The sequence below is a fragment of the Ceratotherium simum genome, chromosome 5, assembly GCF_057802395.1.
Source record: "Ceratotherium simum simum isolate JZ-2026a chromosome 5, ASM5780239v1, whole genome shotgun sequence".
Classification (NCBI taxonomy): Eukaryota; Metazoa; Chordata; class Mammalia; order Perissodactyla; family Rhinocerotidae; genus Ceratotherium; species Ceratotherium simum.
Window position 1 is genome coordinate 47,157,507 of NC_141904.1, and position 23,455 is coordinate 47,180,961.

The window sequence follows — 23,455 nt, forward strand, 5'->3', positions numbered from 1 at the left end:
TTGTACCAGGAATACTTAAGGTGACTTTCAGAACTACAAATGCTATGATTATATTAAAATTGACCAAGGTTGGTGGTTATTTTTTTTTATGGTTTTTAGAATATGTATTTGTAAAAAATAATAGATTTAAGGAATATAGTGGAAAAATTTCTGCAAGTCAAAATGCCATATACAAAAGAAAAAAAATTGGGTAAATATATATGCAATATAGATAACAGAAATTTGGTTAAGGTCCTTAATAGAGGAAGAGCTCTAACAAATCAATAAAAAGAATATAATGAAAGAAAAAATTAGGCAAAGGATATTATCTTTGAGGACTTGCTGCTTTGCTAAGCTATTCATAAAGCAAGAATACAAATGAGCAGTAAAGATACAAAAAGATAAACTCAATTGGTAAATGGAAAAAAATATAACTCAAAACAATGAGGTACCATTTTGGTCCATCAAATTGGCAAAACTATTTTTAAAAAATTATGATTCTAAATCTTGACCCACATGGGCTGAATGTTGAGTTTTTTTGTTTTGTTTTGTTTATTGCAATAACATTGGTTTATAACATTGTAAAAATTTCAGGTGTACATCATTATACTTCTATTTCTGCATAGATTACATCATGTTCAATGTTGGTGGTTATTGATTTTCTCCTGCTAATTACCACAGGGTTGGAAAAGAGGGCAATTCACAACCCACTTTGCTCTGGGGCATAAGCAGATTTATAGTGACTTGCCAGGCTAGCGGATTTGTGTTACACTGAACATCTTCAATGTCTGGACAAGGGGACAGAGGAAGACCACCACCCTCTCCCCCTCCTCTCTCAGAGGCTGGCTTCTGCCAGAGATAGCCCTGGACCCCAAAGAGGCAGAGGGGCAGCTGAAGCTGCAGATCACTGACCCCGCCTCTCCTTCAGACAGATTCCTATGAAAAAAGGGTCCCATTTCTTTGAAATACTAGAGACATCTCAAGATAAAAGGAGGCTACATATTTTGAAGCTTCCCTTCCATTAGCACCCAGCGGTTCTCAAACTTGAAATGCATCAGCGTTTGGAGGGCTTGTTAAAACACAGCTTGCTGGGCCCCAACCCAGAGTTCCTGATTCAGTAGGTCCTGGGTGGGTCCCCAGTTTTGCATCTCTCACAAGTTCCCAGGGGATGCTGATGTTGCTGGTCCAGTGCCCCCACTTAGAGAACTATGGCTCTAGATCAATATCAAGCATTCATTCAAAAGCCAGGAGAGGGAGCCAGGGAAAGTAGCTTTTAAAATCTTTTTTAAAATGGTTTTTATATCAAGTCACTGTGAGGACTTTTACTCTCTTGCTGAAAACCAGGAAGAATCTGAAACAACTGCCCAACAGACATCACTATAACATGGAAATCAGGAGACAGCAGAGCCTTGTGGTCACGAACTGTCTAGTCTCCCAGAGATTACCTTAAAAAAAATCTTAATGCCAAAACAATATCCCAGATTTTAACACCAGTTTTTGAAATGTGCTCATACGCTAAAGTTTACACACATGACAAGTAAATCTGCACGCCTTTTAAAATGAGTCATTTCTGTGAAAGACACCCAGTTCAGAGGAACTATTGATTTTACCCTGTTGGCACCTTACTGGGTGTTTTGCAGAGCTTGGGGCAGCGGGTAAAAAGACAAATCACAGAAACCCCTGTATGCCACCATGACAAGTGTCAGAGAGGCTGAGGGGTCGGCTGGGTGGGTGTTGGGGGAGCAGTGTGGTGAGAGGCAAAACAATTGCCATTAGGGCAAGTAACAGGGTTTCTGTCTCCAGCCTCCCAGACAGGTAAGGGGGACAGAATTAGCCCTCCTCTAACTTTTTGGAGATTCCCTCCCTCACATTTCAGGGCAACATATTGTAATTCTTGTATTCCTTTTCCTAAACCAAATAAAGAAAAGGCTACATACGCATCTCTGGAGGAAAACGTCTGTATTAAAAGCCAAAAAACCACAGAAGTACAAGAAGAAACGCCCACCAGGCCACGTCACTGGATAGATCGACTTGGAAAAGGTTCATAAAGTTCATTGTCAGTGGTAACAATATATCGGTGTTAAATCCTTCCCATGCCCCCCCTTTAAATAAATTAAAAAACAACAAACTTCGAATACTATGTTCGGATACAAAGAGCTTCTCTTACTATAGCAATAGCAATTTGATTTTTTTTTTTTACTAAAACTTTCATTTAAAACAGTTATTAAATATATAAAACAAATACACAGGATTTGGTCATTTTCTGCTATGAATATAGGGCACGTGGGTGCGGGGAGGGAGGAGAGTAGGGGGGTGCAATCGAGGGGAAAGGGCCCCATTTCCCTCCTCGGTCTTCCAAGCTGCGATCCCACCCTTCAGGGCAAGGGCTTCATCTTCTTTTCAGGGCCACAAGGGCGGCACAAACCTTGCCTTTCGAGCACGCTGGGGCCTCTCCGGCGGCCCCCTCCCCAAAGAAGAACTAACGGTCACTACAGCACGAAGCACACCGGCGAGTCTCCCGGCGGGAAAGGCACCCGAGAACGCGGACACCGGGCGGACGCGGGGAGGAGCGGAGCGGGTCACTTGGTCGCCGCCCCCGAGGTGACGGCCGCGGCGGCGGCGGCGGCGGCGGCAGCGGCGGCGGCGGCGGTGGTCCCCGCGGGCACTGCGGCGGGGGCGGCGGCGGCGGCGCTGGCGGTGGTCCGGCGCTGCTCCATGCCGTTGGGCAGGAAGCCGGCGATGATGGGCACCGGCCAGATGAGGGCGGCCACGCTCCACACGACGATGACCAGGGTCATGAAGCAGGCCACCAGCGTGGACTCGATGGGCTTGCGGTTCAGCCGCCAGCCCGGCTCGCCCTGCAGCTCCTCCAGGCTGAAGTCCAGGCAGCAGAAATGCAGCGGCTCGCCCTGCAGCCACAGCGGCCCGGGGGGCTCGGCCGCGGGGTAGGCGGGCAGCGCGGTGGGCGCCCCGGCGGTGGCGCCGGCGGCGGGCCGGAGGCGGCCGGGGCGGGGGGCGCGCACCCAGCCGCAGCCCACGCAGAGGCGCAGGTCTTGCTGCGCGCCGCCCGCCGCCAGCCCCAGGTGCTCGATGAGCAGCGGCGGCCCGACGCGGTGGAAGGCGGCGGCGAAGAAGGCGCGGCCGTGCGCGTTGGTGGAGAAGAGCAGCAGATCGCACTGGAAGCCCCGCGGGCGGCCCCAGCGCACGAGCAGCGAGCTCAGCATCTGCCGCTGCACGCTGATGTTGCACGGCGCCGCGGCCGCCTCCTCCGGGCCCGGGCGCTCGGGGGGCCCGGGAGCCGCCGAGGCCAGCAGCCGCGGGGCGGCGGGCCCGCCCGCAGACGACGCGTTGACGGAGGCGTTCGGGGGCGCCCCGAGGAGGCCCGGCGCGTCCGCGGCCCCGCCGCGGGCGGGCGGCAGCGGGCAGGCGGCGGCCAGCAGCGCGGCGAGCAGGGGCAGCATGGCCTGCAGCGGGCGCCTACGCGCGCGGGGCCGGCGGCGGCTGCATGGCGCGTGGGAGACCGGCGGGCGAGCGGACGGCGGGACCGCGGTAGCGGGCGCCGGGCGGAGTGAGGGCGCGCCGGGCACCTGTCAGCCCGCGCGGGCGGCGCGGAGGCGGCAGCGGCGGCTCGCCCAGCGCGGGGATCCCTCTCGGCCCGGTTGCGTCTGGGGTTCCCCGCCGCCCCCGGCGCGGGGGCCCTCGGACCGCCGGGCTGCTCTGCGGGGCCCGGCGCTCGCCGGGAGCAGGATTCCCCGGCTCGGCTCCGCCTCCCGCGCGCCCCGCCCCGCCCTCCGCCCGCCCGGCTCCGAGACTCCGCGGAGGGCGGGGTTCCACGCGCCGGGGCGGGGAGAGGGGGAATCGCCGCGCGGCGGCCGGAGGGATGCGGGACAGGGTACGGGGGTGGGACTTGGAGGCCGGCGCAGGGGCCGGGCCCGGGCGCAGAGGCGTCGTCGGATCCTCGGCTCGCGGTGTGGGCCGGACCGGGGAAGCCTGCGGACGCGCCCTGGCGGCCCAGCTACACTCCGGGAGTCCGACTCCAAGCGGAGAAGGCGCTCTGAGAGAATTGCGTCCTCGGAGGGAGGCCGGAGGGCCCGGAGACCGTCCTTTTGTCACGCCTGAGAGAACCTGCGATGTCTCGCCTTAGCGCTCACCTGGACCCTGCTCATTTTACAGAAGGGGAAACTAAGGCCAAGAGAGAGGAAAGACTTCCTCAGACCACCCGATGAGCCAGAACCCGAACTCCGAACCCCTAGCTTTCTGCCTTTCTACGATGTCTCTTAAAATCTCAAATGTGGAGAGTTTGACTGGTTTTAAATGCGCCTTCAACACGATAGACCCAGTTGGTAGTCTCCTCACAGCAAGCAAACCCTGAGGAAAATTCCAAGAACTCGACAGAGTTTCAGGTGGAGAGGGGTTGGTGGGAATGTGAGCCCCGTTGCCTTGCGGCTCTGGGGGACCCGATGGGAAGTTTTGCTCCCAAGAAACCGCCCCTCCTGTGCAGGACCCCTGCCTGGCAGCTCGAGTGAGCGCGTGTTTATGAAAGATTTGTCTGTAGAATCCGTGTCAAGGGACGATTCATCCACGTTAGGATAGTAAGTGGGAGGAGAGACCTGCCAAGAATAATGTACCACAATCAGATTTATATTTAAAAAACACTTTCCTAGTAATTTGGCCTCTTACACTTGGAAAAAATTTCAGTGATCCCACCCTAAGGGAATGACCCGGTGGTTTGAAGCTGTTGTCCTCCATGAGCACCAGCTATTCCCGAGTCTGGGAGGGAAGGGGTGGAGGGAGCAGAAACTGGCCATCAACAAAATGGCCCTCCCTCTAAACCAGCTACATTTCCTGAGCAGAACTGCTTTGCTAGGCATAGTGGTCAATTACATGTCTGGAAGCTTTTGTCCATTGTTTCTAACAATGAGTAAAACCAGGCTGAGGAAGATGTAAAAACAGTCTAAAAATACAGGTTCCAAACTACCTGGCCCCTTTCCAGCTGGACATGTCATTATTCTGACTTGATCTTGGTTTCCCCATCTGAACAGTGGGGTCATTGATACCTGCCTTCCAGGAATGCTGTGATAAATGCCCTCAACCCCATGTCTGTCCATCTGTCCGCAGCGATGCTCAGGTGGTGGCTGCCACGATGTGGTTACTATCAGTCCAGCCCGAGCTGGCTGTCTGGAATGGTCCTTGGTTTCTATAGAAATAGTTAATTTCCGCGAGGGGATAGGACTCCCTTTTTGTTTAAACCTTCATCATTTTTCTGCTGGGAAGAAGTACTACCAGGGAGGACAATGTGAATTTTCATGCTTTTATTAAAAATGACTTTTCCTTTAAGCCTTGCATGTCAGGAACAGAATCTGCTGTCCACTGTGTGGGACTGTTTTGGTCTGAGCTGTGTGGCTGGTGAACAGCCCAATAACATCAGGTCATCCCGAGGGCTGCGAGACACCCAGTCTCCAAGGAAGGCGTTTTGAGCCAGGCTGCTGTCTACGACCTGGGTGACACTCTCTAAGGTTTCAGCCAGAGCGGGGCTTCCTGGCTTTGTCTGTGCAGCAGGGAAGGCAGCAGCAAAGCGAGAAAACACAAGTCTATTTGAGGAGCCAAGCAGTTTGTGGCAAAGTTGTGCCACTGTAGCCCTGTGTCCTGGCAACCTGCTTCCTGTCCACTTTGCCAGTACATGCCATGGACTCCGGCACCTTGCTCTCACTCAGAGGGATAATACATAGCTCCTGTGTTTTCTAGACTGATTTGCTGTCTTTTTGGACAATTGGAATTTGGGAAAGGAAGATAAGAATTAAGTAAGTTATTTTCTGGCTTGTTTACTGCAACGGGAACAGTCCCTAGCACAAGAGAGAGGCTCAGTATTTCTGACTGAACAAATTTGCCTATTTGCTGATAGCTCTGACTTGCCACCATTTGTTTAGTACTTTCCACATGCCACAGTACTTTCAGGAAGTTTGTTTAGTACTTCCTGACCACTGTGGATGTTTTAGGGACATCCACATTCCACATTCCACACATCATCTCTGCTCTTCACAACGATCCCATGGATGTGATACCCATTTTATGATGAGAAACCTGAGGCTCAGAGACTCTCAGGTCCCACAGCAGCTAGCGGCAAAGCCAGAACGTCAGTCCAGTCTCCAGTGACTCAAAAGTTTGTGCTTTTTAAAGAACTAGTGGCATCTCATCTCATGGAGGTTTGGTTCCAAAGTCTATGCATATGTTGAAAGAGTATATGGTGCAGTTCTATATTACTTTGAGAAAAACTTGCAGTTGAGTTTCTTTTTAAAGATACATGTATTATAAATACATTATAACAGCATTATACAAAGGTTGGAAAACTGGAGGAAACAATGATAATCCCGGCTACCTGATACATTTACTTTTCTGCATCTGCATCATTATTCTTTTCTGCATTTTTCATATCCTCTATAATAAACAACTATTACTTCAGGAAAAAAAAAAAAGAGAGAGAGAGAATGAAATTAAAGTCCCACCGCCTTTTGCAACCATTACCTCTTTGTGCTCTTCCCTTCAGCCCATGAGGGACCTGGAGGGCCAGCCAGGGGCACAGGATGCTCAAGACACAGTTGCTGACTGAGTGAGTTGGCCTGCTGGTTGAGAACTCTGCCCGAGCTATATGCAGAGAGTTGCTCATAAGTTGTGGCTCCCGGACCCCTCTGATCCATCTCCTACTGCTTTCCCTTCCCCTCACTCGCTGGCTTCCTTGCTGTTCCTGGAACATTGAGCAAACTCTGAACTCAAGGCCTTTGCCCATGCTATTTCCTCTGCCTGGGGCATTGTTCTTTCTAATATTTGTTTTGCTTGCTCCCTCGCTTTCCTCAGATCTCTGCTGAGATGTCAGCTCCTCAGAGAGGCCTTCCTGGACCACTCCTGTAAACCAGCATCCATTCCCACCATCCCCATCACTCTCCGTCCTCTTGTGCCTGTTTCACGTCTTCCTGGTATTTACCGTCAGTTGACATACTGTATGTTTTTCTTCTTTGTTTAACGTCTCTCCCTTTATTGGAATGTCTACATCCCAAAAGCAGGGCTTTACCTGTTTTGTTTAACGGAACAGTCCATGGCATATAGTTGGAGTTCAGTAAATACTTGATGAATGAGTGAGTGAATTCAAAAGACCGTGCCAGCCCAGCAGGCAGGACGTGGGCAGCAGTTAGGGAGCTGAGATGGACAGAGCTGCACCAGTTCCACAGCTACAAGACTCATGCGGTCCCTACCAGCCTGTGGGCCAGGAGCTGCCCGCCTGGCCCTGCCCTGCCCAGGGCTGGCTGAGGAGTCGGGCCCCACTGGGGAACCACCTGGGGCACAGTTTGGTGTGGAAGGCTGAACTGATCTCACAAACCCTGACACCCGGCAGCGCTGAGGTGCATGAGCCAGTGAAAGCTGAATTACTATGAAGAACATCCCAGATGAGCCCAGACTTTCCTTCTATCTGATTTAAGGAAGGAAGGCAAATGAGATTCCTTCCATTTCCCCAAATCCTGTAATTTTGATAAAACAAATGGAAGACTTTGATAAATTTCTGTTTTGTCCATAAAATACAGATAGCAAATTTTTCTACATGGATCATATTGTTAGAAAACAATTATTGAGGACTTCAAAGAAAATAATTAGTAATGATGCACAGTAATTTCATTCTCTTCATTTCCTATGTCCCTCCCTGGCATTAGCTAATGTTTCCTCTGCTGCCTATTGAAACAACACTTAACAAAAAGATCTCTCTGGGTTATTTGAATTCCTTTCATCCAGCGACCTGAGTGCTATAGGTACAGTAATTCGTTAGTTCTCTCCTATTATGTGGGTGGAATTAAGATATTATTACAACACATTGTAGACTGAGAAATAAGGAAGAACCACAAAACAATGATAAAAATAGAGAGAAGAGAGGCTTAGAAACCAGTGGCTCAACTACATCAGTCCCTGGGGAAGGTGATGGTATGTGTGTTGATGTGTGTGCTGAGGGGCACACAGAAGTGGGGGAAGAATGCTTTTCATTCCCTGAGAAGTCCCATTCCTCAGGTGGGAACCTCAAGGACTAGTCACAGGAGCAGCTGAAGAGCGGGGCCTCTGTAGTGGGCACTGGGGGAGGTCTGAAAACCTCCTGATAATGCTGCGCCCTCTGCTCCTATGCAGCTTCATGAGTTCCCTGAGTGTCTCAGCCAGGTCTCCAGGGTGTGGACGTTTATCCTTCCTGACCATTGTGGTCAGAGGGAGATTTGCCACCGCACGATCCCGGCAGCAATTACAGCCCGAACAATTCATTTGGCAATTAATCATGGGCTGCCTTGGGACAAGGCTGCTGTTGCCAGCTCACGCTGTTCCTTGGACTTCCTTCTGTCTGGTGCATCCATTGTTTGCTTGTGGATACCCTGTGGGCATGGTGGGCAGGGCCACTGCTGGCATTTCTTTTCTATCCAGAGACCCGAGTAGCATGCTGGGCTTCTGGTAAGATTTCAGCAAAGACTTTTTGAGAAAAGAAGAAGCCTCTGCTGTTATGGAAAGATGGAGAGTATGGAAGAGAGAACTGAGAGTAGGAAAATGGTGCACGTGTGAGACAGTTTGAAGGGGAGAGAAGTGCCTGCCAAGTGAGCACCTCTTCTGGGCTTGGCCTGGCATTGGCTTCTTCGCCAGATGATGATTGTCATGCCAGGTGCTGTGACAGGCACTTGAAATGCATCCTCCCCACAGTCCCCTGGGGAAGAAACTATATGGCCATTTTACAGAGGGGGGAAACTGAGGCTCAGAGGGATCAAGTCACTTGCACAAAGTCACACAGTGGTGGAACCAAGATTCAAACCTCGTCTGACAACCTCATTCTTTTTTTTTTTTATAATTTTATTTATTTATTTTTTTCCCCAAAGCCCCAGTAGATAGTTGTATGTCATAGCTACACATCCTTCCAGTTGCTGTATGTGGGACGCGGCCTCAGCATGGCCGGAGAAGTGGTGCATCGGTGCGTGCCCGGGATCCGAACCCTGGCCGCCAGCAGCGGAGCACGAGCGCTTAACCACTAAGCCATGGCGCCGGCCCTGACAACCTCATTCTTAATCACAGATGTGCCAAATGGCCTCTGCTGTCACCAACAACCTTGTGAGTTGGATGTTATCATCCTGTTTTACTGATGAGGAAGCAGATGCAGGATGGCTGGGCCTCGGACAAGGGCAGGGTCATCTGCATGTCTTCAGCCTTCCAACTACCTCTACCCTGCCCTCGGTCCCAGTTCACAAGTTCCTCCAACACGGAAATTCTGGAGGATGTTTTCCCAACCCAATGCGTCCTTACTGATGACACCCTGGACTGCTATTCCCCGTGTCCTTTGCTCTGCCTCTGGGGCCACCGAGGCGCCTGGCACATAGTCGGTGCTCAGTAAGTGCTGGTCGGGAACCTGAGACTTGGCAGGGACCGCTCAGCTGGGCAGACATCCAGCCCAGAGCTTCTGAGACACCTGGGAGCCTTCAGATATTACATTGATGGATTTTAAAATAATGTATTTCCAGATTACTCAGAGAAGTATTCAAGAGAAAGATAAAAAAGACCAGGGATAGTGACTAAACCACACTGATGGGGACAGCAAAGTAGTTTCTGTGAAACAACGGCCATGAAACACTTAACTCTAGGGTTAACGTCTGTAAGATGGACCTGCCTGAAACGATCTTTTAAAATGTTTTTTTGGTAATGTGGTAATGTGCATTTCTGTAACTTTGTGTGCTACTTAAAGTCATTTTTTTGGAAAGACAACCCTTAAAGAAAGTGATATTTTGTGGTTCTTATATCCACCTTCTAAAAAATTAAAATGTGATTTAGCATTTCTAATTGTAAATTCTGAGGATTTCAATATGGCAGAGCTGGGAGCCAGAGCTGGGTCATCAGAGCCAAGGCGACTGAGTGTTCCCCATCAGCCACTAACAAGCATCATAAAAATTTACTTCATGCTGTTTCTAAACAGCACCAAACACTCCCTTCAAATGAAATAATTGGCATTCCATTTCCAGAGGTAGGGAGGAGATGGAGAAGCAAGGGCCCTGTTTTGAGAGATCCAGAAATTTTGGAACGCATTTATCAAAGCCTTTAATGCCTTCTGACAGCACACTTCCCGCCGGATCGACGGGCCCATACATGCTGGGGGATGTCGGCCATGTGCCAGGCACACTCAGCCACACAGATGTCCTGCCTGCATTCCCTTTGTGTTGAGGTGGTCCCTTGATCTATCTGTTCTTTTTCTACCAAAGTCCCCAGATTTGGGGATTTGAGAGAGTTGTGACTATGAGCATGGCCTCTGGAGCAGGGCAGACCTGGCTAGATGCACTGCTCGCGGCACTACATTGCTGTGCCTCAGTTTTCTTGTCTGTGAAACGGGCCTAATAGTTGCTCTAGTGAGAGGGTGAAATGAGATCATTGTTGTAGAACAATCGATTCAGGGCCTGCACAGGGTTGACATGCAGTGTGTGTGGCCAGCACTTGTAGTTCCAGAAATGCGGGCATGTGGCTCCTCCTCTGTCCTTACACTGCTGTGAAAAATGGTGTGTTTGCACTTGCAGGGATTTGTCACTGTACGTCGGAAATAAAGAGAGAGGGACAGCTACTGACTTAAAACAAGCTCAACTCCTGTCCACATGGAGCCATCCCTAGCAATCAAGCAAACTGGGAATCCAGTGGCCGTGAGAGCTGGAAGGGATCCCAAAGACCACCTAGTCCATAGTCTTCATTTTGCAGAGAGAGAAACCAAGGCCCAGAGAGGGGTGCTGGCCTCGCCAAAGATCACAATCTGGTTGGCAGCAAAACCAGGGCTAGAAGCCAAGCCCCTTGGTCACTGGGCATCAGACATGGCACCTCTCTAAGTCCAGCCCTTTGCAACACTTTTACAGTTGCACTTTAAAAACGAGGTCCAGTTACAAAGTGGGAGCAAAGAGCCTTTCTAATTTCCTCAGAGAAGAGGAGGAAAATGACAGGCTTTATAATTGCCGGAATAGCACTTCTGGCTCTGTTTACGGGGGGAGGATTGATTGCCCCGGCTGAGAGTGTCGGTGCTCTCAGCAAGCTTCCGTTCTGATTCAATTAAGCCTTGCTCCTTCCAGCTCTGCTGAGGACCTGGGTCAGGCCCCAGGAGATTCAGGTGTGAGCAGGAAGCCCAGGCTGGACCACCCCCAGCCTCAAGTCCTGAAGAGGTTCATGGGAATAGGCAAGAACTTGGAGCCGACAGTCCAAGCAAGGCCCTCAGGGCCATTGGGTTATGCTTCCTGGTACCTACCTGGCCTGCTGGCCAAGCTCCTGCACTCGCTCACACGGTATCAGAATCCCCACGTGACCACCTGCTTGAAGCTGTGTACCAGGGCCCCCCAGGGCCAGCTGTACTGTCCTTGCCACCCAGCTGGGCCTCTTGATGGCAGTCTCCGTCTTGATTGTGCCTGGGTCTGCTCTGCCCTTTGCACCTTGGAGACGTGGACAGTGAGCCTCTCCATGGAAGAACCCAGTGCTACCCTGGAGCTCCGCCTGTGGCCCCAGCCCTGTCCGCCCTAGCCTAGCATGGCTGACCCCCTCTGGCTGGCGGTTGACCAAGCGATGGAGCACACAGGTGGGAGGGATCAGACTTCTCCTGAAGCTGAACCCCTGTGGAAATCTAATGAATGAAGCCCAGAGATCTCCTGAGCTGCCCACTTGCAACTCACTTTTGAGTGACAGTAATGGAAAGAAAATACATTATTTGGCCTCCCATAGGCAAACAGAGAGGCTTACAATGTCCCATACTCCACCAAGGCCCAACCCTCTCACTGTCACAGAAACTGATACCTGCCGTCACCTACAGTCCCAGGAGTGGGCATCACTCAGAGGGGACCCATAAGGGTTCTGAACTGACCCTGTGGTTTATACCTCCCTTAAATCTGGTCTACTTTAGTCTCTTGCTCATCAATGATCTGGTGTCTTGTTTTAAGCTCCAAAATAGCAAATCACTTTTATCTTGTAGGCTAACTTGGATTGGCTTAAAGTGGTTGCCTGAGTGCTGTGTTAAGAAGGATTCTGAAGCTATATCTGGGCTCGGGGGGAAAATATTGCAATGGACTGATAGTAGCTGCCAGGATACAAAAGAATATGGATAGTGAATGTCTATGGTTTTGTCTACCACTTTCTTCTGGAAAGGACATCCCTTTCCCTTGAGTATCTGCTGCTCACTAATTCCATATGGTTCTGGTGGGGCTACCAATTGGAGTACCTGGTCCCTGGTTTCAGTGATGGACATATGACCCAGGCCTAGCCAATCATGGTGCCCCAACCACATAACCATACTGATTTGCCCAGGGAACAAGCGTGTGACCCAAGTCAGCCAATTAGAGACCTTCTTTGGGATTTTATACATGAAGCCAGAGGAGAGAAGACAGATCTTTCCTCTGGAATCACTGAGATGAAGTGAGCCTGGAGCTGTCTGCAGCTCTGCCCACCCTTCCTCCACCCCTGCCCCTTCCTCCTCTCTGCACACAGAAAGCCTGTTTGCAGTAGGGAGGAATAGGGCCAACAGCAGGAGCTGAGAGAGGCAGGAAGGCCTGACATCAACATTTGAGACTCTAGGTCTAGCTGGAACCAAAGCCCGCACAGCTCCTTTTCTGACCAGATTGTGAGCTTAAAAACACAGTTGTGAAACTGTAAGCTGGCTACAGCTGAGTGTCTGACACCTGCAACCAAACACATGCAGCAACTCTCTGTCAACCCTTTCGTTGTCACTCCAAACACCTCCAGCTCTAACACAGCTAATCTTACCCTCTCCTCACAACCCCAGAGAACGCCTGGCTCTCCTCTTTGAACTCGTATAATTCTCTAAAAGAAGGAAGACACTTATTTCTCTCCTTAATCATATTCATAAATGCTCTGGGTACCGCTCCCTTCCCCTACTCAGTCTCATGTGAAATTTCTGTATTAGGCATTTAAACCAAATCACTCAACTTTTGTGAATCTGTGTTCCAAGGTCATAATCATGAATAAAGAAAAAATTTGTAGCTCCATGACATTTATCATATGTTGTTTATGATAGTGAAAAATTGGAAACCAACCAAATGCCCCCAAACAAGGGGATGGTTAAGGAAATGCAGAAAGGTTCACATTATGAAAGAGCGTGCAGCCATGACAATTCTATTTACAAAGAGTTTTCTGCTCAGCCTGACATTGAGACCACCATGCAGGGTTTAGCCCCTCTCGTGGTGTCCGAGAAGTGCAGAACGCCTGCGAACCTGTGGCTGTTTGTATAACCTTTACTGACGCTTTGTGCCATTTGGGGAGAGGTCACTTTGCACAGGGCTTGCAATTCCACTGACAATCCCTCCATACATCCCCATTATGGTGGTCTCACCCTCTTGCCTTTCCCCACACTGCACCCAGCGTCAGTGTCTTCACTCTCCTCCCCTCTAGATTTCCTCAGGGAACCTCAAAAGCCCTTCCCTTGTCATCAAGAGCAATCCAGTTCTTTCCCAGCTCCTACCTCCCAATTCATCCTGGGACTCCCTGACCAGAGCCATGCAGGTAAGCAGAGCCTTCCTCCTTACTAAGCAGGTGAGCCTGGACCGTGTCCCTGAGTCTGCCTGCCTTCACCACAAATGGCTTCCCAGACCTTAGCTGCACCCGAATCCCCTGGAGGGCCCTACCCTAGCATTTCTGATTCAGCAGGGCAGGGGTGGGACCTGAGAATCTGCATTTCTAACAAGGCCCATGTGATGCTGAGGCCGCTGGTCTGGGGACCACACCTTGAGAACCACTGACTTGGAGCATTTCTTCTGCACACATAGAAGAGTCTCCCTGAGAGGAATTTGGGTGAACAGTGTTGTCTCCATCTTGTCACATATTATTATATCATTACTGAAGGTGGAAATAGTTACATGAAAATGCTTATACCTGGGTCATCTGCTTCCCAGTTTCTCCAGAGAAGCAGAGAAGGGTATCCCAGACTGCCCATCAGCCGGGTTTGCTTCACTAAAGAGATCCAGATCAGGGCCTATGGCTTGGAAAGATGATTTCCAGCAACTAACTAGGGCAACACCCATGGTTTCCAGGCCAGAGAAGGTGCCAGCACTGGGAGCAGGGCTGGGCCAACAGGGGTGGGAGTCTGGGGCCCCAAAAGCCAGGTCAGGGACCAGTCAACACACTGGCAGCCGTGTTCAGGTACCGCTGTACCAAGGGCATGTCAGAGATGGCCAAGGGTATGGCTCGCCTTGCTGACTGCTCTCTGCTGTGGGGGACCAGGACAAGCCAGCGTGTGCAAATATGAAGACACTTCCTCCTCAAGGTGGGCACTGGTGGAAAAGCCACGAGTGGTGGAGAAGCCCCAAGGGACCTGGTTCTAGACCCAGCATCGGCATCCACTGGTGCAGCTTTGATCTGGAGCACATCACATCACCTGCCCAGGTTCCGGTGTCTCACTGGTAAAATGAGGCGCCGGCACCAGACAATGTCCTCTGCTCCAGAAGATTCCAAATGGGTCCTCAGGGCTGGCATTCCACTCCTCCCTTTGGATCATCTTTTCAGGGGATGGGACGCAGGGCTAGCTCAGATGTTGCGAGAACGTGGGCCATTTAGGATGCCTTGGTGCGTTTTGCAGCCTCCTTAGTTATGTGGGTGGTCAGACTACGAGAGAACCAACACCCTGTCTTGGTCCCTGGGTGTTCCTTTTACTTTGACAAGTGGAAGCCAGATGTTGGGGAGCACAGGTGTGGAGGTGGGTATCATCCTGGGCTTCCAGATGTTGGGAGTGCCCAGCACAGCTGGACTGCGTTTGGCAGATCTGATGGCACAGGGAGAGAAGCATCACTAGCTCTCACTGGGGCCTGTCTGTGATGGCAGCCTGACTGCTTAACATGGAGGTGGATTAAGGGAAGTGAGGCACTCCACTGGGAGGGGACTGGGGACAATGTTTAGGAATATGGCTCCTGCCTGGAGCAAGCATGGGACTTAGCATTGCCTACTGTGGTACTGGTGGGGATTTGGGGGTCATTTATGTAGTTTCCCCAGATTCTATAGCCAGACTGGTCCCAGGACTTAGAGAGATCTCATCTGCTCCTGGTGCCTGTGCCAGCCTCAGGCAGGGCCCCAGGGAGAGCCAGACGCTGCTGCGCCTGTGACCCTACGGCAGGCCCAGGCTCAGGGTTTTTTCCCTTTCTCCCTTGCTGTGTCCCTCTTCCTGGTGCCTTGGGATTCTCTTGGCTGACAGCTAGCTGAGCACTTCACGCCTCATTGAAAAGTCACCACAATAATTACCAGATCATTAACAGGGGATTTTAAAAGGCACTTCAAAGTCTCTCTCCCAGAATTGCCAAGACAGGTGTAAAAGTCTATCTGGGCAGAGAGCAGCTGGTTTAAAGGGCTGTTGGGGACTGAAGGGTGGGTGTTAATTGAACTGGGCTGAGCAGCAGCGGGGACAGGTGACCTTCCTGTCCGGGCATGCTAACAACCAGGAGTGGTGAGGAGGCCTGACAGTTTTAGACAAAACACAAAATCTAAAGACTTTGTTGCTCCTCTTGTACTTTCTTAGGGAATTTGACCAAAATCCTAGGTCTTCCTCAGAATGCCTGGTACCTGTTTTGGCAAGGTTCATAGACAATAAACATACATTGACGTTCTTGCACCCCAGGCTTCATTATTAACTTTACTAATTAAGGTTCGTGAAAATCAAATGCCTAAATGTCTGGGGAAGGGCGGGCAGATCAACTCTCCCGTGTCAAAAACCCTACAGGAGGGAAGATAACAAATAGTTATGTCTCAAATAGGCGGACTCTTAGGTATGCATTTTTTTTTTTTTTGGTGAGGAGATCAGCCCTGTGCTAACATCTGTCCATCGTCCTCTTTATTTGCTGAGGAAGACTGGCCCTGGGCTAATATGCGCGCCGGGATCCGAACCGGACCGGCCGCCGCAGTGAAGCACATGCACTTAACTGCTTGTGCCACCAGGCCGGCCCCTCTTAGGTATGCGTGTCTAAGCTACCCACTTTGCTGAAACCTTAACACTGCTCGTTGCCTCGTCACAAACCTGAGTGTTGTTTGGGTGGATATACGACCCTTCCCTACCTGGGAGCCTTGTTTTCAGAGATCCTCGCCCACTTGCAACTGATCTCTGGGCAGCAATAGACACTAGTGCCGATCTTTATCTTTCTGCCATGGTCTGAGTCAGTGGGTTTCATTCCTGGCTGCATATCCGAACCCTCGTGACACAGATGTCGGACTTACCTGAGACATATGGAACCAGATTCTCTGGAGCTGAAGAACTGCCATCCATGTTTTTAAACAGCTATCAAGGTGGTTCTTGTGCAATTTTTAGAATACTGGTGTTTGAGAACTACAGGAGCTGAAAGCACTTTTTGTGAATTTTTTTTTTTTTTTGGCATATTCAGAACTACTTCAGAACACAACTGCTTCACAATGTCGCCTTTGGGCCTTCAGCAATATTACCCCTTGAAGGGGCTGATTTGCAAGACACATTTCCTAGATGCCAGACAGAAAATGTAAGCCAAGCACAGGAGTGTTTGGGCTGGTGGTGACCATCTTTAGCATCATGCGAGCATCTGTCTGGCACCTTGTAGGCTGGCAAAGCCAAGTGTGAAGCAGCCAGCAGTTCATGGTGTTTCATATTTGGAGTATGGCAGACTCTACCTAGGACATGCTATCTGGGTATGACTTGCTAAAATGCAACTGTGTCCATTTGTGCATGAGACCGTGTGTGCTGTGAGGGCCTAACCGTGCTGGTCCAAACTCCATGCCCCGCCCCAGATTCTCTGTCTGACTCTGGGATGGTGGTCATGCAGCCTGAGGCTGCCTTTCACTACAACCATGGTGGAAGAGGAAGGTATTGGGCGGTCCCAGAGGGAATGAGGGTGATGGGAGATACTGGGTGGACCCAGGAGGGACAAGGGCAGTGGGAGGGGCTGGGTGGTCCCAGAGCGGGTGGATGAGAGTGATGGGTGGGGTGCAGTGCTGGGAGGAAGGTTTCACCAGCTGCATGGGAATCAACAGTTTGGGAGACCCTCTGTAACTCACAGATCAACCTGAGGGCCCCCTAAGTCCTCAATGTGCTGGTATCAACTTGCCATTTTGGATTTTATTAAAATAGCCTTGAAAATCTGTTCCATTTATCATAGGCAACCTGATGTCTCTGACGTATCTCTGGGCATCCTGGGGCACTCATGTTCCTCCTGCCTGCCTCTGGCCCCTGTTCCTGTTGGATTCCCGGTCTCTGTTCTGGACTATTGTTTTTCCTGTAGGATGCAATCGTCCCACCTTATTCAGCCCTGAGCTTTTCTTACTCCAAAGTTCCACCAGCTCAAGGCTTTGGGTGGAGCCGACTTCCAGACCCAGTTCAGCAGAGACATCATAAGGACGTCTTTGCCCTCAGCCTGGTCCGGCTCCTTTACACACGTGCTGCTCCTCGTGCTATGAAAGCAAAGCATGCCTCCCCTTCCTGGCCCTCTCTTCTAGCATCTCCTCACCCCTCAGAGGCCTCTGATGCCCTACTTGCCAGGACAACACTGCCAGCATGGAAGGGTGAGTGGAAAGATCAATGGAGAGAGGGAGAGGGAATTACCCTCCTGTATGGCTCAATGATCTGGCTTCAGCACTAAAATCAAATAGCTGGAGATTAGATTCTGCAGGCATAAGCCAATTACACGCAAATTTTGGCAAATCATATGCAAATAACACAAGTGACTCTGCCCTGGATTGCTTCTGCTTAGATGTGTCTCTCAGAAGCAGGCAAGTAGAGGTAACTGGTAAAGCGCATTCAAGATGTGGGGGCCAAGGGAGCAAGAGAGAAGAAGGTGGATCCTTAAACCCCAACTGCAGACCGGGAAATTTTACATATGTCATTTGCTCCACTAGCACTTCTTGCGTGGCTGTTGCGTGCCTGTCATGGTAATAGAGACAGTGAGATAAATGAGAAGCAGTGTACACTCCCCCCAACCCACCCACCGCTTCCCCCCAGGAACTCCTAGATGAGTCAGGACACAGACAGGTAAACAGAGGGGAGGGGGTTCACAAGATCTTGGAGAGGCAATGATGGCCACAAGTGCAGGATGCTGTGGGGACACAGAGCGGCCATCAAATAACCCCGGGGAATCAGGAAGCCTCCTGGAGGCGGTGACACCTGAGCTGAGCTTTGAAGGGTGAATAGGAGACACCAAGTGAATGCGAGGAATTGTGTTCAGGGCCACTTGGTGCGTTTGGTAGCTCACTGTGGCTCTGGGAGGGGTGTATGAGATGGGGGAATGAAAGGGAAGGGGGCTGGTAAGATTCAGGAGCTGGATCATCAAAAGTTTCAGCACTGAGCTAAGAAGGTGGAGCTTTATTCTGAAAAATGAGAGTTTAAGGAGGAGCATGATGAGAAAAGGAGATGTTTCAGGAAGCTCTCAGACTGCAGCGTGGAGCGTGGACTGGAGTGGGTCCAGATGGGGCAAAGAGACCAGTCAGGAGGGCTTAGACCGGGTGGTGGTGGGAGAGACACAGAGGTGGAAATCAGCAGGAAAATTATTTAGGTGCCCAAAGTATTGGACTCTGCGATGAGTCAGTTGTGGAGGGTGATCCTGCATGATTAGCAGGTTGGGGCTTGGGGGATTGTCTCAGGGCCATGGGAAGAAGGCGGTGGGAGGACAGTTCCATTTGGCCATGTCTGGTATGAGGAGCTGTGGGGTATCCAAGGTGCAGGATGCCTCTCACTGTCCCCGTCAGGTTCTCCAGAAGCAAGTGTTTTATTTGAATGCAAGTGTTTTATTATGGAAGTGTTCCCAGGAGAAACTGGTAAGGCGGTGGGGAAAGCAGAACCCGGAGGGGAGGAAGCCAGGCCAGGGCATGATCTCAGGCAGAGTCCTGCTGAGTGGCCTCACCTGATCCCACAGGGGAATGCTGGGTGTCAGTTACACTTCCAAGTAGTCCCGACCTGAGGCACAGGGGCTGGGCTAGCGTACTCCCACTCCTGTCTGTCATGGGCTTGGGGCTACCCAGGGTGGGAGTGGGGAGTAAACCAAAGGCACTTCCAGGTCTCAGCGTATGAAGGCAAAGCCTCCAGCGGCTTGAGGGTGGTCCTCTGAAAGAGAGCGGGAGGTGCAGCTAGTGGACGCAAAAGCCCACTGAAGGTGGGGAAGGGCATGCAGAAACAGCAAAAGACGTCGCAGGGCGTCTGGGCAGGGCACCACAGTGTGCACTGACCACATGGAATTCTTGCCCCTCGTGATTGCTCTGCAGAGTAGGTGCATCCATACTTTGTAGGTAAGGGCACCAAGTTCAGAGAGGTTAGTTAACCTGTCCATGGTTACACAGCTAAAGAACGATATTGAGCCCTGGAACCCAGGGCCTGTAGGTTTCCATTTCACCTTATGCATCTCACAGCTGCTAGTTAATAAACAGGGCACTTATTGTCAAGGGCTAATGCCACACCAGCCACATTCACACGACAATGTCTTTCCTTCAAGCAATCCATGAGCTATTTTTATTCCCAGTTTGCAGGGGAAGAAACAGAGGTGCAGAGAGTCACCTGGCCAGGGCCACAGTGCTAATAAGCAAGGAAACTGGCATTAGACTCCAAACCCCATCCCTAGACACCCTAACCCACTGCCCCAGGCCTTCCAGGGAAGGCACCATTCCAGTGACTGCCCTGTTTTGGAAAATTTGTGGGGCGAGACCAGGAAGAATATTTTAGGTTTGTTGGAAGTCACTTAACTTCCTCTGGCAAGAAGATGGAAAGAGCCAGATCCCAGACTCTGTGCAGTGCAGACTGCCCTGGCCTGCACGCTGGCCCATCAACAAGAGAGACAACTAGGTTCTGGCAGTTCTGTTGCTAGTGGTTCCTGAAAGGGTAATTTTGCAAACAATGCTGAGAAGCTGGTTGTGGCAATAAATTACCATGTTAAAAGGCATTATTTTTATCCCCCGGAAGAATGCAGCGACCAGACAGGTTGAGTAGGATATTCTGTGTGTGTGGGCCAAGAGCGGAGGCACAGAGGAAGGAGTGTGTGTGTGTGTGTGTGTGTGTGTGTGTGTGTGTCTGCATTCCTGCCTGCTTCTCAGCTTGATGAACTGCATCATGCAAGCACTAGGTGCTTCCACCCTCGGGGTGTTCACAGGAGTCTGAGATGCTGCAACTTCCCTGGAGACCTGCCTGCCCAGCATGTAGCAAGAAGAATTGGCTTTGGGGGAAGATGTCTTAAGAGCCCCCAGTTGGCCTGGACCTAAGAGATACCTGCTGGGGAGTCTGAGGCCTTCCCCAGACATCTTCCTACAGAAACGCTGGCCAGAAAGGCCCCATTACATGCCCCGCTGAGGGAGAGGTGGAAGCATCTCCCCTGTTTGAGAAGAACAAATTACAGAGCACTTTGACTTACATACGTGATGCAGTTTGTAAACTTTTGATTAAAGCTCAGAACTGAACACGCTCTTGTAACCAGCACCCAGATCAAGAACACAGAAGGCGACCAGCTCCCCCAGAAGCCACCTGCGGCCTCCCTCCAGTCACCCTTGCCCAGGGTAACCCTCCCCTGACTTGTAACAGCATAGATCAGCTTTGCCTGCTGTTGCGCATTATATAAAAGGAATCAGACAGGTACACTTGGAAAGGATGATTGTCAACTTGAGTCCTGTAGAGCAAATGATAGGTGTACTGTCCGGGATACCTGTAATTTAAAGGAACCTTTTGGTGAAGTCTTTCGTAGTTGGATTAATTGTCCTCAGGCCCAGGCCTTGTGCATGCTAAGGTTTCTTTACGCTGAACATGTCTTCCAGGCCTAGGGATTCATCTGGGGTACTGGAAATTTGCCCACATTGCAGGCAGAGCATCGGGGAGGAATCACCCACCCTGACACTGAGTTTTCATTAAACGGGACCTTCTTGCATTTCCTTTTGTCTTGGATTAAAATTCTCAACATTGGCTGCACATTGGAATCACCTGGGGAGCTTTAAAAAATGCCGAAGCTGGGGATCCCACCCCCAGAGTTTCTGATGGTTTGATTAGAGCATTTTGGCCTTCACTGTCCTCAGAGTTGACCTGTAGGGTGTGAGAGAAAAAATTATTCAGACACTTGTTAAAGATGGTAAGGCAGACTTTATTCTGGGGGACTGCTACAATGGGGTTTTGCATAGGGGAGAGAGATTGGGCTCAACTCCTTATACAACAAGGAAAAGTGGGGATTTATAGCCAAGGAGTAGGGTGAGGGGGGTGGTCAGTGGATGGGAAATTACTAAAAGGGTAGGGTAATTATTTGCTGAACTGACCTAACAGGATTCTTGCTGAAGGCAGGTCAGGGAGATCAGATATTACCCTATCAGAAGAGGAATTTGATCAGAGATCAAGGTGGGGGATTCTGGCTGAACTGACTTGCTATGATTCTTGCTAAAATTGGGCCATGCAAAGATGGAAATGGAAGTCCAGAAGTCGAAGCCTGGTTGGGAAGAGGATTCAGAGGAGCCTGGCTATCAAGGATACTCTCTGTCAAGGGTTATGTAATCTTGGGTAGAGAAACTTCTGGCATTAGAAAAGCCTTGTTGATGCTGACATGAGGGAGGAAACAAATGATGCATTTGCTACCAAGATGTTGAGTTAAGCCTGGACCCACAGCGGAGGTCACTTCTTTAATCTCCTCCAATGACAGCCCAGGCCCCACTAGACTGGAGATTGTTATGATGATGGGGGGGGGGGGCATGAGAAGGAGAAACAGGGTGAAAGTGAAGAAAATTGTGCGGCCTGGGGAAAGCTGCTTAACATCTCTAAGCCTGTTTTTTGATCTATAAAATGAGGGATAATAATAATACTAAATCCATACATTTTCTAGAAGTATTAAACAAGGTAAAGCATTGAAACCATTTAGCATGGCAATAGGCACATTGTAAATGCTCAATAAAATATTACCATCATCATCACCATCATCACCACCATCATCATCATCACCATCATCATCACCACCATTATCATCACCATCATTAGAAGTTGCCAAATAAGGAGTGTTTGTGACTTTTATAATCTTCAATTAAATGTGCCCATTTGAGCTTGGCCAGAGAACAGTGACAGCACTCAATATTCTTTGAGCCAGATGGGCCTCTTTTTTCTGGAAACTACTCCAGGACCTTCAGGGACGAGGACCATGAAAACAAGTTCCTGGGGCCAAGAGGACTTAGAAGGGTGACCACCCTGCAGATGAGGTCTAGATCTGCTGAAAAACCCAGGGTGAAAGAAGAGGGGGTGTTGGATGATCCATTCTGGCCTGCTTAAGGCTTGCAAATTGGAGGCAGAGGAATTTTTCTCTAGAAAAATAATTCTCTTCCGAGAACATGGTGAAATGTAACGGATTCAAGCCAGAACCCAGAATTTTGTAAAATTGCAAAAGGAAGAAAAACTTTCCTACAGCTGAAAATTTAAATAACCACAGCACCAGGCACTCTATTTTCTTGAATTTTGATGAAATTAGGGTAAGGTGGATCAAGGATGCAAGTAGTTTAATAGGGAACTCAAGATCACCTGCTCTTGTTCCAGTCCAGAGAAGTAAAGGGAAATTTAAACCTAACCAAATGGCAGGATTTGGGCTAATGCCCTGTCTTAGCTGGATGATGTCCCAAAACGTCATTGGGCCTATCATTGTTCTTCCCTTAGCTTTTGCATTCTACAGGACTTTAAAAGAATATTTAGTCCTCTCATTTGATATTCACAAGTACCCGGTATGTGACATTCAGGGCAATATTATCTCCATTTACTAGGTGTATTGTGGAAGATACCTTCATTTTTACCTTCTTTCTTCTTAACAAAACCTCAGTTTTGTTTCAGTATCTATCCCTGCCTCACATGATTCAGAAGAAGGTGGCCATACTTCCAACTTCAAGGACAGATCTTGATTTGATAACACTAATGCAATGATTGCTTAGTAATGGACACTTGACTCAGTTTTGGCCAATGAGAAGTCAGAGGAACTTTGCTGGGTGTCCCTGCGGAAGTTTTCTTTGTTCCTAAGAAAGAATCAGCCTGGAAATTTCTGTGTCTGGAAGTGACTCCTGGAACTGCTGCTGTGATCTTGCTACTAACTCAATAATAAAACCCCTCGAGATAGCAGAGGGGAGCGATGGAAAGAACCTGGATCCTGGATGCTGTTTTGAGCTTCTGAGTATGCTCAATGGAACCCAACCTCTGGACCTCCAGATATATGAAGGAATGATTTTCTGAATTGCTTAGAGTTTTCTGTTACTTGCAGCCCAAAACATCCTAAATGCTATATGAGTATCCTGGGACTCAGAAGTTAAGTGAACTGCTTATGGTCACCCAGCTATTATGTGGTAGAGACCAGACTGAAACCCACATTTCCCTGCTCCTTATTCAGCTTTCTGCTTTCCTCTATCCCAAACTGACAATTTTACCTTTCTGAAATTATTCACACTGTGTACCATCATTGAATTGAGTGCTTACATCTCAGTCTTCCTTAGGATAGTTAATAAAACAATGGCCAGTAAT

At 49.9% G+C, this 23,455-nt stretch overlaps 1 protein-coding gene across 1 annotated transcript; it reads right to left on the reverse strand.

Moving 5' to 3' along the window:
- Positions 1-1,921: 1,921 nt before the first annotated feature.
- TMEM158 (transmembrane protein 158) lies at positions 1,922-3,696 on the reverse strand. The gene has a single exon (XM_014788398.2). It carries the CDS (start codon positions 3,438-3,440, stop codon positions 2,559-2,561), a length of 882 nt encoding a protein of 293 aa, XP_014643884.2. The 5' UTR covers positions 3,441-3,696; the 3' UTR covers positions 1,922-2,558.
- Positions 3,697-23,455: the final 19,759 nt, after the last annotated feature.

Bases quoted from the DNA above. Each gene is read 5' to 3' on its own strand.
- TMEM158 (XM_014788398.2), bottom strand. From the start codon at position 3,440: ATGCTGCCCCTGCTCGCCGCGCTGCTGGCCGCCGCCTGCCCGCTGCCG.